Source organism: Procambarus clarkii, chromosome 32 (assembly GCF_040958095.1).
Source record: "Procambarus clarkii isolate CNS0578487 chromosome 32, FALCON_Pclarkii_2.0, whole genome shotgun sequence".
Lineage (NCBI taxonomy): Eukaryota > Metazoa > Arthropoda > Malacostraca > Decapoda > Cambaridae > Procambarus > Procambarus clarkii.
The window spans coordinates 1,761,593-1,776,196 of NC_091181.1; the positions used below are offsets into that span (position 1 = coordinate 1,761,593).

Genomic DNA, 14,604 nt, shown 5'->3' on the forward strand with positions numbered 1-14,604 from the left:
CGGTGAGAAACAATGGGCAGAGTTTCTTTCATCCTAATGCCCCTGTTACCTAGCAGTAAATAGGTAACTGGGAGTTAGTCAGCTGACACGGGCTGCTTCCTGGGGGGTGTGTGTGTGTGGTGTGGGGGGAAAAAATAGTAGTTACTAACAGTTGAGAGGCGGGCCGAAAGAGCAGATCTCAACCCCCGCAAGCACAACTAGGTGAATACACACTGTAAGGAGCTTTTTGCGGCGGATTGAGTGAACACTCAGAATTGTTGAGAATGGATCTTAATTTAATTTGAATAGAGCTGGGGGGACCATTATTTTTCAAAATTTTGGCGCAAAACATAGTACTAAGTAGGACTATTCTTTCGTAAATGGAAGGTAATTTTAGTTCCTTTCTCATGTTAACAATTATGACAGTTCTGCACAACCCTGGGTGATGTGCACGGCATCATTCTGTACTATATCTAGGTTTTGTAGTTATTTAGGAGAAAAATTAAGAAGATGCAAGTGATAATAATCAACATCAGATCGTATAAAGGCAATATTAAAACCACAAGCATATTTTATGCTGATGCAAATCCACAAGAGTTTTGAGAGGTTTAAGATGCTCAACAAGTTTTTTTGCGCAAGTTGCTGATGAGATTTGAATCATTAACCTCGACCCCAAGATATTTATATGACTCACAATTCTCCACGGGCACTTCATTAATAGTATAGTTAGCATGAAGAGAATAGGGAATCAGAACCCTTGTTTTATCAACAGAGATTATGAAGCCACATTCCACTACTTTCTTGGGGAATGCATCAAGTAACACTTGTAGCCTTGGTTTACTGTGTGCCATTATACAAATATCAACAGCATAACATATAACAGTTTCAGTAGGTTGTACCGGTATGTCATGGATAAGTTTGTGCATAAGTATATTAAAGAGAATAGGTCTTAGGACACCACCTTGAGGTGTGCCTAGTTCAAATGCATCTGTTCTTGTACTTTTAACTTCTTTAAATAAGACACTAGCACGCTTGTTGGATAGGTAGCTCTTTTTCCAACTTCGAAGATTACCTTTGATTCCAAATTCAACAAGTTGCTCTAATATTATATTGCCTTTCGCTACATCTAAAGCTGATTTTAGGTCAATAAAGGCTGCCTGTGTCCCATTCTGGGAGTTTACAATATATTCAGCAAAGCATGTTTGCGTGCTACACGTGGACATAAACCAATATAGGTTAGGAGCTAGTTTTTCTTTGACCTAAAACATGACACGATTGAGAACAATTCTCTCCAAGACTTTACACATGCAAGGTGAAAGGGAAATGGGTCTGAATTTTTGAGGGTAAGGTTAAGGAATTGGTACAATGAGACTTTGTGTCCATTTCTTTGGCAAGATACCTTGTGAGAGGCTCATTTGATAGAGGTCAAGCCGAGGGTGGCTAAGGACATCACTCAGTAAGCTCAAGATGTTATAAGTCCTCATAGTCCTCATGTTATAAGCATCCTCACCAGGGGCAGTTTATTTAGGTTTCCCAAATGCTGATGTTAATTCAAAGGGGGATTGAGCAAACTGATCCGTTAAATCTGGTGAGGAACGTTCTATTTCAATATTAAAGTTTCTGTTAATGTTGGTATTATTTAAATGCTGCTGTATATTTGGGGGTAAGGAAGAAATTTGTGAGACACTAGACCATTGAGCTAAGAGCATGTCAGCATATTCTGCAGGAGTATAATGAAGCTGAACTGGGGTTGACGGTTTGGTAATGTTTTTAATTTTGTTCCACATTTCTGATAATGTTGTGGTTCTATTCATACCTTGTAGGAATTGTTCCCAATATGTGTCCTTAACTTGACCCTTAAGCTCGCGAAAATCTCTGTTGGCATTGAGGAATGCTAGTAAATAGTCAGCTGTTTTTTCTCGTTTATAACAATCAGCAAGCTGAAGCACTTTAACTCGCTCTGCAATAATAATAGTTCTTCCTCTGTCCGTGAGGAAGAACGATCGTTATTTTTTTCCTTGATTTAACCCAGGTATCAAAATAACCGGTAATGATACTGACAAGATCATCGTGAAAGTGGTCCACTGATACAGGTGTATACCCAAGGTAACACTTGTGTACAGTAGTTTAAAGTGTGGTTTAAGATAGTCTGGAATGTTAATCTTAACCCTAGGATGAGGAGTAGGCCTAATATCCGCTACATTGTATTTACAATATATTGCAAAAGATCATTTCCTAGTTCTGCGATGAGCTTACCGTTGACGTTTCTATCTGCTAGGCTGTACCCAATCACATAATCAAGTCTACCTCCCAATAAATGAATCTGTTTATCAGTATCATACACAGTAATATTATGATCAGTAAGGTATTTCAAGAAAACCCTTCCAATAGTGTTACATTGAACATCACCAAGAGCAGTGTACGGACTTCACGTTCCACCTCAAAACCTCTGCCGCAGGCGGCCAGCTACGAACCGAGTGATATTGTCATGACGTTTCACCCGAGCCATGTGTCTTGTAGCATGCCTAGGATATGTTACCCAGGGTCCCCTGGTTTCTGGCAAGCATCGCAGAGACCAGAAGCCTCGGGTCTACCCCTAGCTGCTCTAGACGGAGTGGCTACAGCGTTTGCCCCTAATCTGGATGGCATGAGCAAAATCTCCTCCGCTTACGTAGAGCCATCTGCCTTGTTAACGAATCTTCAAATATTAATTTGTATTCACTGCTCTACACAATTTTTCTTTCAATAGCATTGAGACTAGTCGTTACAAAGCATCTATTCATATATAATTTAACCCATTACTACAATAATAACAAATGCGGCTTTGCCATTTTGCACGTTACACCAACTCGAGGAGTAAAGGAATATGTTTTCACGACTGTACATAGCTATCTGATTTTCGATTAGGTTCTTTAGATCATTAGTTATCCATTTTTTGGCCTTTGTTATTTGACCAATAATATTTTGTATAAGGTACATTCTGTTTCTAAGCTTTGATCTGAATTTTAATAAATGATTTAAAATCAGTTTAATCAAATTTCGGTGTAGAGAGAGATGAGGTCATGGAATGGAATCAGCATTTTATTTGTTTTATTAATAGTGTAAATTTATCACACTAGATTTCCATGTAATATTAAGCAAAATATATATTGCTTTGCATGGTATATTTTTCAAGTATAATTAATTCTTAATACTTGACGATTTATTTACTTATATATTTATTTATTTATTTATATAAATGCAAAAAGGTACATTGGGTTTATGAGAAAGCATACCTTTAATGTTTTTATGTTCTTGTAAAGACACTAATACGCATAGCGTTTCAGGCAGGTCCTTAATGTAACAGATGATTTTAAGTAGGTAGTTTGTAGCAAGAATGGAAGAATATTAACAGGTACGTTGTAGTAAAATTTAAGGATTATCAAGAGGTACACTGTAGCATAATTTGAGGATTATCAATAGGGTATATTGTTGTAAAAATTGCATTCACAATAACAACTATGATATAAGTTGATAATAGTGATTACAATGGTGAAATAGTATGGTTTAGACACATATATTTGGGAAGAGGGTAGCACAAGAGACAGTGTTGAGTTTGAAGCACTAGGTAGGAAATTATGTGGATGAAATTAGGTAGTTTTTACGTTATAATTTTGAATAAAGTATAGGTTGGACAACTTTTAAATTCGTTAGGGAGTGAGTTCCATAGATCAGGTCCTCTTCTTTGCATAGAGGTGTTTCCACAGAATTAATTTGACTGGGAATATCAGAGATATATATTTGCTGCAACCCATCCTCCGAATTGACAGTACGATTTAATACTAAGTGTAATAAGTTCATTTCTTTAGTGTCATACACAGTACATAATTGCACTTATGGGGCTGTTACATTTACCTCTCCATTTATTCTCCTCGTTTTCTGTTAAGACACTCAGAATTTTAGGATGAAGTTTTCAAGTTCAAATTCTTATACACAAGTTTTAAATATCAGGAATTTCTTTTTCAGTTTTATTAAACAATAGAGATTTTATACAAAATTGGAAAATATCCTGAGTTACTTTACAATTTATTAATATATTTTAGTTTTGTTTTATTAGTTTTATAAAACTATAATATCAATATAGCTATAGGTTAAGTACTAATTGTAATTTAGAAGCAATAAAATTATTATCTTCAAAAACTAAGACGGTTAGGTGAGGTCGTGGTTTTCTATTCAGTTTTTTCAGGTTGTGACGGGAAAGTGAAGGAGTGTAGATGTTCGGCAGTCCTCCAATGGCAGGTGTCAAAGCCTAGTCACACTTACAAACAAAAGATAAGACTGCTTGCCGGTTTATCTGTGGTAAAGTAAGGGAAGACACGCAAAACACATAGTATGAACAATGAAACTTTAATTAATATAGAAAATAAATTATAAACAAAGACAATCCCTTGGCTATGTACAGTGCAAACAAACAAGTCAAAAACATATACCATAAATGAATAATAGGGATGAAGTTACTCTACAATAATATAAATACACAGTGAAAAATAATCAGGTGCTGAGAATATGGCGCTAGCTGAGAAACATCCACCTGATACACAGCATATATCAGTTAGTTGTTCACGGCTTGAGAGCACAAGGATATTCTGACTTCAGTGGCTGGATCAAGCCCAGACATCGACTCAGGAAGAGGGCGCCGAGGTGCAGGTGTGCAGTCGGCAAGTCACCAATCAGGAGCAGGCAGGCTGGGAAGGGTAGTTGGCTGGTTGATGACGAGCCGGCATGGAGGGAGTGTGGAGGAGGGGGGTGAGTCTTGGGTACGTTTGCCTCCTGGTCAAAACGTTTTGTGCTACTGGTAGACGTATCTTGAAGGTAGCATCTTATTGTTGTATACTATACGTAACTTGATGTAGAGAAGAGCAGGCTCAATCTCTCTTGAAAGAGATTATCGTCACAAGGTAAACTCAAATATTCACAATATATTTGACTACGATTTAATACAAAGTGAAAATAAGTACAATTCCTGACAGTTATGAATAGTTCATAATTGCACTTATTTGTGCTCTTACATTTACCACCCTATTTTTGGAGGACAGCTGATTTATTTCTTGTGTGGTGATTATGGGTTAATTACATCTGTCAAGGAAGAGTTTCAGAACAGGATTTGCATTTAGGAACATGGTTTCGTACATGTATTGGCACAAGAGAATGTGTGGAGTGAGTTTATTTCAGCATGTTTAGGGATTTAATCAGAGAGGTTTGAGTGGTCAGAAAACAGAGTTTGTTATTGTTCTGATAGCATATTTTTGCTGGGTGATGATGGGCTTGAGGTAGTTTGCAGTGATTGAACCCCATGCACAGATACCGTATGTAAGATAGGGATAAGTTTGCGCGTAATATAATGAGAGGACAGCAGAGTTAGGAACATAATATATGATTTTAGACAATATATCGACCGTTTTTGATACTTTTTTGGCTATGTGTTGTATGTGGGTGCTGAAGTTGAGTCTCATGTCTATATATATATATATATATATATATATATATATATATATATATATATATATATATATATATATATATATATATATATATATATATATATATGTCGTACCTAGTAGCCAGAACGCACTTCTCAGCCTACTATGCAAGTCCCGATTTGCCTAATAAGCCAAGTTTTCCTGAATTAATATATTTTCTCTAATTTTTTTTCTTGTGAAATGATAAAGCTACCCATTTCATTATGTATGAGATCATTTTTTTTTTATTGGAGTTAAAAGTAACGTCGATATATGACCGAACCTAACCAACCCTACCTAACCTAACCTAATCTATCTTTATCTGTTAGGTTAGGTTAGGTAGCCGAAAAAGTTCGGTTGGGTTAGGTTAGGTAGGTTAGGTAGTCGAAAAACAATTAATTCATGAAAACTTGGCTTATTAGGCAAATCATGCCTTGCATAGTAGGCTGAGAAGTGCGTTCTGGCTACTAGGTACGACATATATATATATATATATATATATATATATATATATATATATATATATATATATATATATATATATATATATATATTAGTATATTTTGGTAGCAGTCTTTCCTGTAGACATATATTATTAAATATGACCGAAAAAGTAAGATTAATAATTCTAACACGAATTTTCTCAATCTTTCGTACATTACGCTTCACTGTTGGAGGTAAATCAAAAATCACTTCTCCAAAATTCATTTTTATTTCTAGTCTGACGCGACACGGGCGCGTTTCGTAAAACTTATTACATTTTCAAAGACTTCACAAATACACAACTGATTAGAACTTGCGTTTCTCTGATTTTATATCTACATTTGAGTGAGGTGGGAAGGGTGATGTGGCATCAACACAAGACAGAACAATAGGGGATATTAATAGGGTATTAAAAGTATCAACACAAGACAGAACAGAAACAATGGGTATTGAATAGAAGTGTTTGTAGAAAGCCTATTGGTCCATATTTCTTGATGCTTCTATATTGGAGCGGAGTCTTGAGGTGGGTAGAATATAGTTGTGCAATAATTGGCTGTTGATTGCTGGTGTTGACTTCTTGATGTGTAGTGCCTCGCAAACGTCAAGCCGCCTGCTATCGCTGTATCTATCGATGATTTCTGTGTTGTTTACTAGGATTTCTCTGGCGATGGTTTGGTTATGGGAAGAGATTATATGTTCCTTAATGGAGCCCTGTTGCTTATGCATCGTTAAACGCCTAGAAAGAGATGTTGTTGTCTTGCCTATATACTGGGTTTTTTGGAGCTTACAGTCCCCAAGTGGGCATTTGAAGGCATAGACGACGTTAGTCTCTTTTAAAGCGTTCTGTTTTGTGTCTGGAGAGTTTCTCATGAGTAGGCTGGCCGTTTTTCTGGTTTTATAGTAAATCGTCAGTTGTATCCTCTGATTTTTGTCTGTAGGGATAACGTTTCTATTAACAATATCTTTCAGGACCCTTTCCTCCGTTTTATGAGCTGTGGAAAAGAAGTTCCTGTAAAATAGTCTAATAGGGGGTATAGGTGTTGTGTTAGTTGTCTCTTCGGAGGTTGCATGGCTTTTCACTTTCCTTCTTATGATGTCTTCGATGAAACCATTGGAGAAGCCGTTATTGACTAGGACCTGCCTTACCCTACAGAGTTCTTCGTCGACTTGCTTCCATTCTGAGCTGTGGCTGAGAGCACGGTCGACGTATGCGTTAACAACACTCCTCTTGTACCTGTCAGGGCAGTCGCTGTTGGCATTGTGCCTAAATGCCAACAGCGACTGCCCTGACAGGTACAAGAGGAGTGTTGTTAACGCATACGTCGACCGTGCTCTCAGCCACAGCTCAGAATGGAAGCAAGTCGACGAAGAACTCTGTAGGGTAAGGCAGGTCCTAGTCAATAACGGCTTCTCCAATGGTTTCATCGAAGACATCATAAGAAGGAAAGTGAAAAGCCATGCAACCTCCGAAGAGACAACTAACACAACACCTATACCCCCTATTAGACTATTTTACAGGAACTTCTTTTCCACAGCTCATAAAACGGAGGAAAGGGTCCTGAAAGATATTGTTAATAGAAACGTTATCCCTACAGACAAAAATCAGAGGATTCAACTGACGATTTACTATAAAACCAGAAAAACGGCCAGCCTACTCATGAGAAACTCTCCAGACACAAAACAGAACGCTTTAAAAGAGACTAACGTCGTCTATGCCTTCAAATGCCCACTTGGGGACTGTAAGCTCCAAAAAACCCAGTATATAGGCAAGACAACAACATCTCTTTCTAGGCGTTTAACGATGCATAAGCAACAGGGCTCCATTAAGGAACATATAATCTCTTCCCATAACCAAACCATCGCCAGAGAAATCCTAGTAAACAACACAGAAATCATCGATAGATACAGCGATAGCAGGCGGCTTGACGTTTGCGAGGCACTACACATCAAGAAGTCAACACCAGCAATCAACAGCCAATTATTGCACAACTATATTCTACCCACCTCAAGACTCCGCTCCAATATAGAAGCATCAAGAAATATGGACCAATAGGCTTTCTACAAACACTTCTATTCAATACCCATTGTTTCTGTTCTGTCTTGTGTTGATACTTTTAATACCCTATTAATATCCCCTATTGTTCTGTCTTGTGTTGATGCCACATCACCCTTCCCACCTCACTCAAATGTAGATATAAAATCAGAGAAACGCAAGTTCTAATCAGTTGTGTATTTGTGAAGTCTTTGAAAATGTAATAAGTTTTACGAAACGCGCCCGTGTCGCGTCAGACTAGAAATAAAAATGAATTTTGGAGAAGTGATTTTTTATTTACCTCCAACAGTGAAGCGTAATGTACGAAAGATTGAGAAAATTCGTGTTAGAATTATTAATCTTACTTTTTCGGTCATATTTAATAATATATATATATATATATATATATATATATATATATATATATATATATATATATATATATATATATGTCGTACCTAATAGCCAGAACGCACTTCTCAGCCAACTATGCATGGCCCAATTTGCCTAATAAGCCACGTTTTCATGAATTTATGTTTTTTCGACTACCTAACCTACCTAACCTAACCTAACCTAACTTTTTCTGCTACCTAACCTAACCTAACCGATAGAGATAGGTTAGCTTAGGTTAGGTAGGGTTGGTTAGGTTCGGTCATATATCAACGGTAATTTTAACTCCAATAAAAAAAAATTGACCTCATACATAATGAAATGGGTAGCTTTATCATTTCATAAGAAAAAAATTAGAAAAAATATATTAATTCAGGAAAACTTGGCTTATTAGGCAAATCGGGCCTTGCATAGTAGGCTGAGAAGTGCGTTCTGGCTATTAGGTACGACATATATATATATATATATATATATATATATATATATATATATATATATATATATATATATATATATATATATATATATATGCCATGGAACTTTCCATCATTTTTATTGCTGATGTTACCATTGTCTATCTGATGCTGAATTTCTTTTGATGATTTGCTTCCAAATAAAATGTAGTCGGTCTTTTCGATGTTTAGTAGAGTTTGTTGGTTGACATCCATGAGTGAACTTTTTTTATTTCGTTATTTACAACATTGTTTAGTGTGCGGTGGTTGGGGTCTGAGTAGATGAAGGTAGTATCGTCAAATAGTATAGGTTTAAGATTGTTAGAGACATTAGGCAGATCAATGATATATATAAGAAATAGTAGAAGGGGTCCTGGGATGCTGCCCTGTGGCACTCCTATGGTTAATGGTAGAGTGGGGGAAGGTTATATCATTGATGGCTACATATTGGCGTCTATCACTAAGATAGGATTGAATATAGTTCAGGGCAAGGCCTCGGATTCCATAATGGTGAAGTTAAAGTAAGACGTAGTTAGGATTACAGTAACAAAGGCCTTTCTCAGGTCAATGAAGACGTCAATTGGGAATTAATTTTTGTCAAGAGCTGTGCAGATTATATCAAGCAGATAAATAATTGCATCATTGGTACTCTTTTGGGAGTGGAAGCCAAACTGACAGAGGCTTAACATGTTAAATATTACAAGGTAGGAGTAGAGCTGTTTGTAAATAAATGTTTTCAAATATTTATGAAAGTAACAAAGACCGGAGCGATTATAATTCATCAAAGAAGATACTAAGGACAGTAAAGAATGTCGGATATGGCCCTAATCATCACTTATCCTCAGGTACGAGATTCATGAGGAGCCTAACCATTTCTTCGGCGACTACATAAACGGTAGCTTCACCGGGATGATGGGCCAGCTGCAGCGTGAGGAGGCCGACCTGTGCACCATCATGGCTCCCACTCCCGGCAGACTCGCCATCATTGATTTCTCTATAACGTATCCTGCTGATCTTATTACTGTAGTATCGCTCAAGCCCACGCTCCTCCCTCCTCATCTGGCATTAATCAAACCCTTTAATGGTGAGTAAACACTTACTCACTTTACTCTCTCTTCGTAACACTTACAAGTGTGAGTCACCTGAGGAAAAGCATCAAGTGTGCGGCAAACATTGTGGTGAGTGTTTTCTTCGACCTTGTTATCTCAATATTTATTACTAGCAGTACCCGCCACGCGTTGCTGTGGCTCAGTCTGGTTAAATGGGAAAGAAAGAAAGGTGAAAGCGCACGTTTATAATATGTTTAATTTCACAATACTTGTGGGTATACATTGTGGTTTTGTTGTTCCGTTTTCTGTGGAGATATAGAAATTGTCTGGTTTGCCGACTCCAGAACACGCAACATATAATTGTCCACGTCAGAAGCAATCCGTGTCTAGATATAAACTGCACAATTCTAAAGATTGGCCCTGAGCTTTGTTGATGATGATTGCAAACGCCAATCGAATTATAAATCACAATCTCTTAAAATGAAATGGCATATCTGTTGGAATCATAGGAATGCGAGGAATGAGGACATCTTCCCCTTTGAAATGTCCTGTCAAGATTGTTGCTTCTACGACGTCGCTGATTAATTTTTTTTACTGCAAGGCGCGTGGCGTTGCAAAGTTTTGGCTGATTGACATTTCGCAACATGATAATTGGCAAACCGATTTTCAATTGCCGTACGTGTGATGGTATGTTTGGCAGATCAAGTGAATTAAAAAATTTTGCCGGATAATTAACCGCTTCATCTGCTTCCACAACTGTGTCGACGGACTTGTATGTGACTGCCTCGCTTTGAATATTAGACTGAAAAATATTGTTAAGGTCGTAGACGTTTTGTTCTTGGGCACAAGAATAGCTCGTTCACTCAGCCAATCGTGATTCTTATAATTTATTTCAATATTGGGAAATACTTTTTCAACCATTTCTTTTGACATCACTAAATTGGAGAAGTTATGAGGCGATGAAATTCGTTTGGAATTCAGATCAACCGGCCCGTTCACGTTCCCCATTTCTAGAAATTGATGTGAAAATATCTCAGCTGATGCAGTAGCTACATAACTACACGCATATTTGTAGCTAATTTAAATGTCTTTACGTAGCACCACAAAATAGAGTATTTCAGGCAAGCATTTATTTCATCCGCTGGTGTCGATCGAGGAATTATAGGTAATGTTTGCCTGAAATCTCCTGCAAGCAATATTAACACGTTCCCAAATTGTCTGATGTTTCCACGCAAATCTTGCAATGATCGATCAAGAGCCTCGAACGATTTTTTGTGGGGCATTGTGCATTCATCTCAAACAGTAAGTTTGCATTTCTGCAATACTTTTCCCATGCCGGATGCATTGGAAATGTTGCACGTTGGAGTTTTAATGAATTGCATGTTCAATGGCGATTTCAAAGTCGAAGTGGCAGTTCCTCCACCTGGTAGCAATGTCACAGCAATTCCGGACGAAGCAAGAGCTAAGGTTATGCCATTTTGGGATCGAAATGCTGCCAGAATCAATCTAATTAGGAAGGTTTTACCAGTTCCTCCCGGCGCATCTAAGAAGATTTCTTCAAGCCCGTATTGACAGTTTGAATTATTTGATTGTTAATGCCTTTTCGCTCAAGGGGTTAGCCTAGGAATATTTGATTGCACTTACAACAACAGATCACCCGTGTTGTAATTTTGTTCACGACGCAATTCTACATCGAACGAAATAGCAGCAGATCGATTCGATGATGGCATTTCCAACTGATTGAGAACTTTGTTTGCGATTTCTAAGCACTATTCTTCAATCATTATCAACGCTTCATTGAAGATTTTTGCTGTGAAATCCATGTTCATATTTTAATTTTCTTTGCGCATTCGACGGATAATATCTTCAGCCATGTGCGATTTATGATTATCTCATAACTCTGTTAGACATAACGCAGAGTCGGTAGTCAATATGATTGCAAACAATGCACGAATATGATTTTGATGTGACGTGTTGGACGCGTCATTAATGAATACATCCCATTGACGATCGTTCTCCAATAAATTCAGTGCTTGACATGCACTACGGGAAGTGGCATGTGTTATGCCGTTGACAAATCTCAATTGCTGGCAAGCCATTGGACCAGGCACATTTATCAACAGCATGCGAAGAAAGAGGCATTCATCCTGATTAGGATGCACGGTGTACAGTCTGCCTATCGTAGTTTATTTGAATATGCCAGGTCGTCCGTCGACTCGCTCACCTCGTTTGCATCGTTCAAATAAATTTTCTAGTGGCATTCCATGTGTAATACGTAGGCACTTCCGAATACAGCATTGTTTTTGCAAACACGTCATTTTGACATAACGTGAAGAAAGCAGTTAACGTTGTAGCCGGTGGATTCATAGCTGTTTGTTGCACATTTGCAGCAGTGAAATAAACGTGCTGTCCATTTTCTTGTTTTCTAGACAAAACAAAAAATACTAACGAAATAATTCAATTCGAACGCAGATCAATCGACACAGCTCAATTTCACCACCAATTGCACTGAAAAATAATAAGAACAGTTAAAAAAACGAAAAGAAAGGCAATGAAAAAAGTAACAAATAAACTATGCCCACGAAATGAACGGTATGGTAAACAACACAGCTCCATTCCAACGCAATATCACACAAAATAATTAAATCAAAATGAAAATAAATCAAAATCTATGAAAATTCAATTTATCAATGCAATCAGAAACATTGAAATGGAATCGTAACATATTTTGTGTAGCTTGTGTTCGTCTTACGTGCAACAGATGGCGCTGTTTAAAAAAAAAGCATGTTTTTACCGGTCACAGGTATGACATCTAAATAGTAGGAATATAAAAACACACACGTATTCGAATGGAACGTTGTGTCAAAATTTCAAAGCAACCGGTGAAGAACTTTTGGAGATTAAAGCGTGTGTTGCTCCTTCGTACAACAGATGGCGCCTTTTAAAAAAAAAAAACATGTTTTTCCTGTCACAGGTGAAGCATGTATATAGTAGGAATATAAAAACGCTCGCCTATTCCAATGCAACGTTGTGTCCAAATTTCAAAGCAATCGGTAAAGAGGTTTCAAAGATTTCCCTCTCATGAAAAACACATTAAAAACACAGTTTTTCAAAAAACAAACATGTTTTTTCCCGTCACAGACGTGATATCGATATAGTTTGTATATAAAATCCCGGTCGGGTGCAAATGTAACGGTGTGTGAAAATTTCATAGCAATCGGTGAAGAACTTTCGGAGATTGGCGATTTTGAACAAACGAACATTTCAATTTTTATTTATATAGATATCGTGCAAACAGACAATATATTGAATTAGCGTTGTGTATGTTTCGTGCCTTTGTGTATGATACATCTAGTGGGTTCCTGTTGTAAGTGGCGGCTGGGAACAACTTTATATATGGTTACATACATTGATACTAGGGAATGGTAAATACTTGAAGTCAACATATATCAGTGTTAGGAGAGTGGCTATAAGAAAACCAACAATTTGCCTTTCTCACTTTGCGCACAGTCATCATGGAGAGAGCACGGAACGAGACATCCGTCTGCTCAAGCCTCCCAGTTCGCGAAGAGAATATTTATGAATTTGTGAGTGAAACTATAGTTCACGCTATTTGTATTTACACCTGTGTAAAATTGCTTCAGAAGCTTTCTAAACGGTTTCCAGCTCAATAATCATTGGCTAATAACATATCCAAAATCCATCAAATTCGAAAAAAAGAAAAAGGATCACCCCCAGAAATGCATTTTAAAATGGCTGACTAGCTGTTTCCTATAAAATGCAAAATTAAATTTACGGGTTACAGAGAGATATAATGCTTTGTCTTGACAAGTAAAATGGTTTAAATAAAAATATGTTTTTAACAATATGAAACACGACCATTTATTATGTTATTGTGATGTTATGGAACATTTTGTAGAAATTAATAATCATGGAAACAACATTTTTTTAATTTCAGTTTTAAATTTCTGTTCAGAACAGAGGTGATACCTGGTCACAGACATAGAAAAGTGATACCTGGTCACAGACATAGAGAAGTGATACCTGAACACAGACATAGAAAAGTGATACCTGGTCACAGACATAGAGAAGTGATACCTGGTCACAGACATAGAGAAGTGATACCTGGTCACAGACATAGAGAAGTGATACCTGGTCACAGACATAGAGGAGTTATATCTGGTCATAGACATAGAAACTAATCCTCTTCGTCGCTGTCATCACATTCAGTACCGGTACCTGAGTTGTTATCACAATCACTAACTTGGCACTTGCCACACAGTGAACATGGTCATCCATGGTGTTCGCATCTTCATTGTGAAGGGGCACATATCGTCTAATATGACCATCGGATCATGTAAAATAGATATTTCGGAGCTGGAGATACGTTGTCGATTGTAGGGAGTAGGAAGTATTTTCTAGATTGCAACCCTACTCTTCTGCACTGATTCTTTGTGGAAACATTGTTTATTTCTGGCTGCAATTGCGTAGAACGACACCAATGTGCATATGGCAGACTCTCCACAAAGCTGGGAGATTCCAGAAAACACGAGAGCAAGCGTGTAGGGCCTGGGTGCACATTCGGGTAAAGGTTTTGGGGACCTTCAAACTTGGTCCACCAAGTTGTGATCCATGACGATCACGGGAATCTCTATCATACAAAATGTAACACTTTAAGGGACCCCTCTTTGAGTCTTCATCACAGTTTTAGTTTAGTGATT

The 14,604-nt window shown here is 37.4% G+C and overlaps 2 protein-coding genes across 2 annotated transcripts in view; one reads left to right on the forward strand and one right to left on the reverse strand.

Annotated features, from left to right (window-relative positions):
* Positions 1-596: 596 nt before the first annotated feature.
* Positions 597-1,202, reverse strand: LOC138370383 (uncharacterized). Its single transcript, XM_069334734.1, has one exon. It carries the CDS (start codon positions 1,200-1,202, stop codon positions 597-599), a length of 606 nt encoding a protein of 201 aa, XP_069190835.1.
* Positions 1,203-9,212: 8,010 nt separating this feature from the next.
* Positions 9,213-14,604, forward strand: part of LOC138370384 (glutamate receptor ionotropic, delta-1-like) — a 188,544-nt gene continuing 183,152 nt past the window's right edge. Inside the window, exons 1-2 of the mRNA XM_069334736.1 lie at positions 9,213-9,355; positions 9,680-9,918. Coding sequence (XP_069190837.1) covers positions 9,213-9,355; positions 9,680-9,918 — 382 coding nt within the window. The remainder of the gene's footprint in view (positions 9,356-9,679; positions 9,919-14,604) is intronic.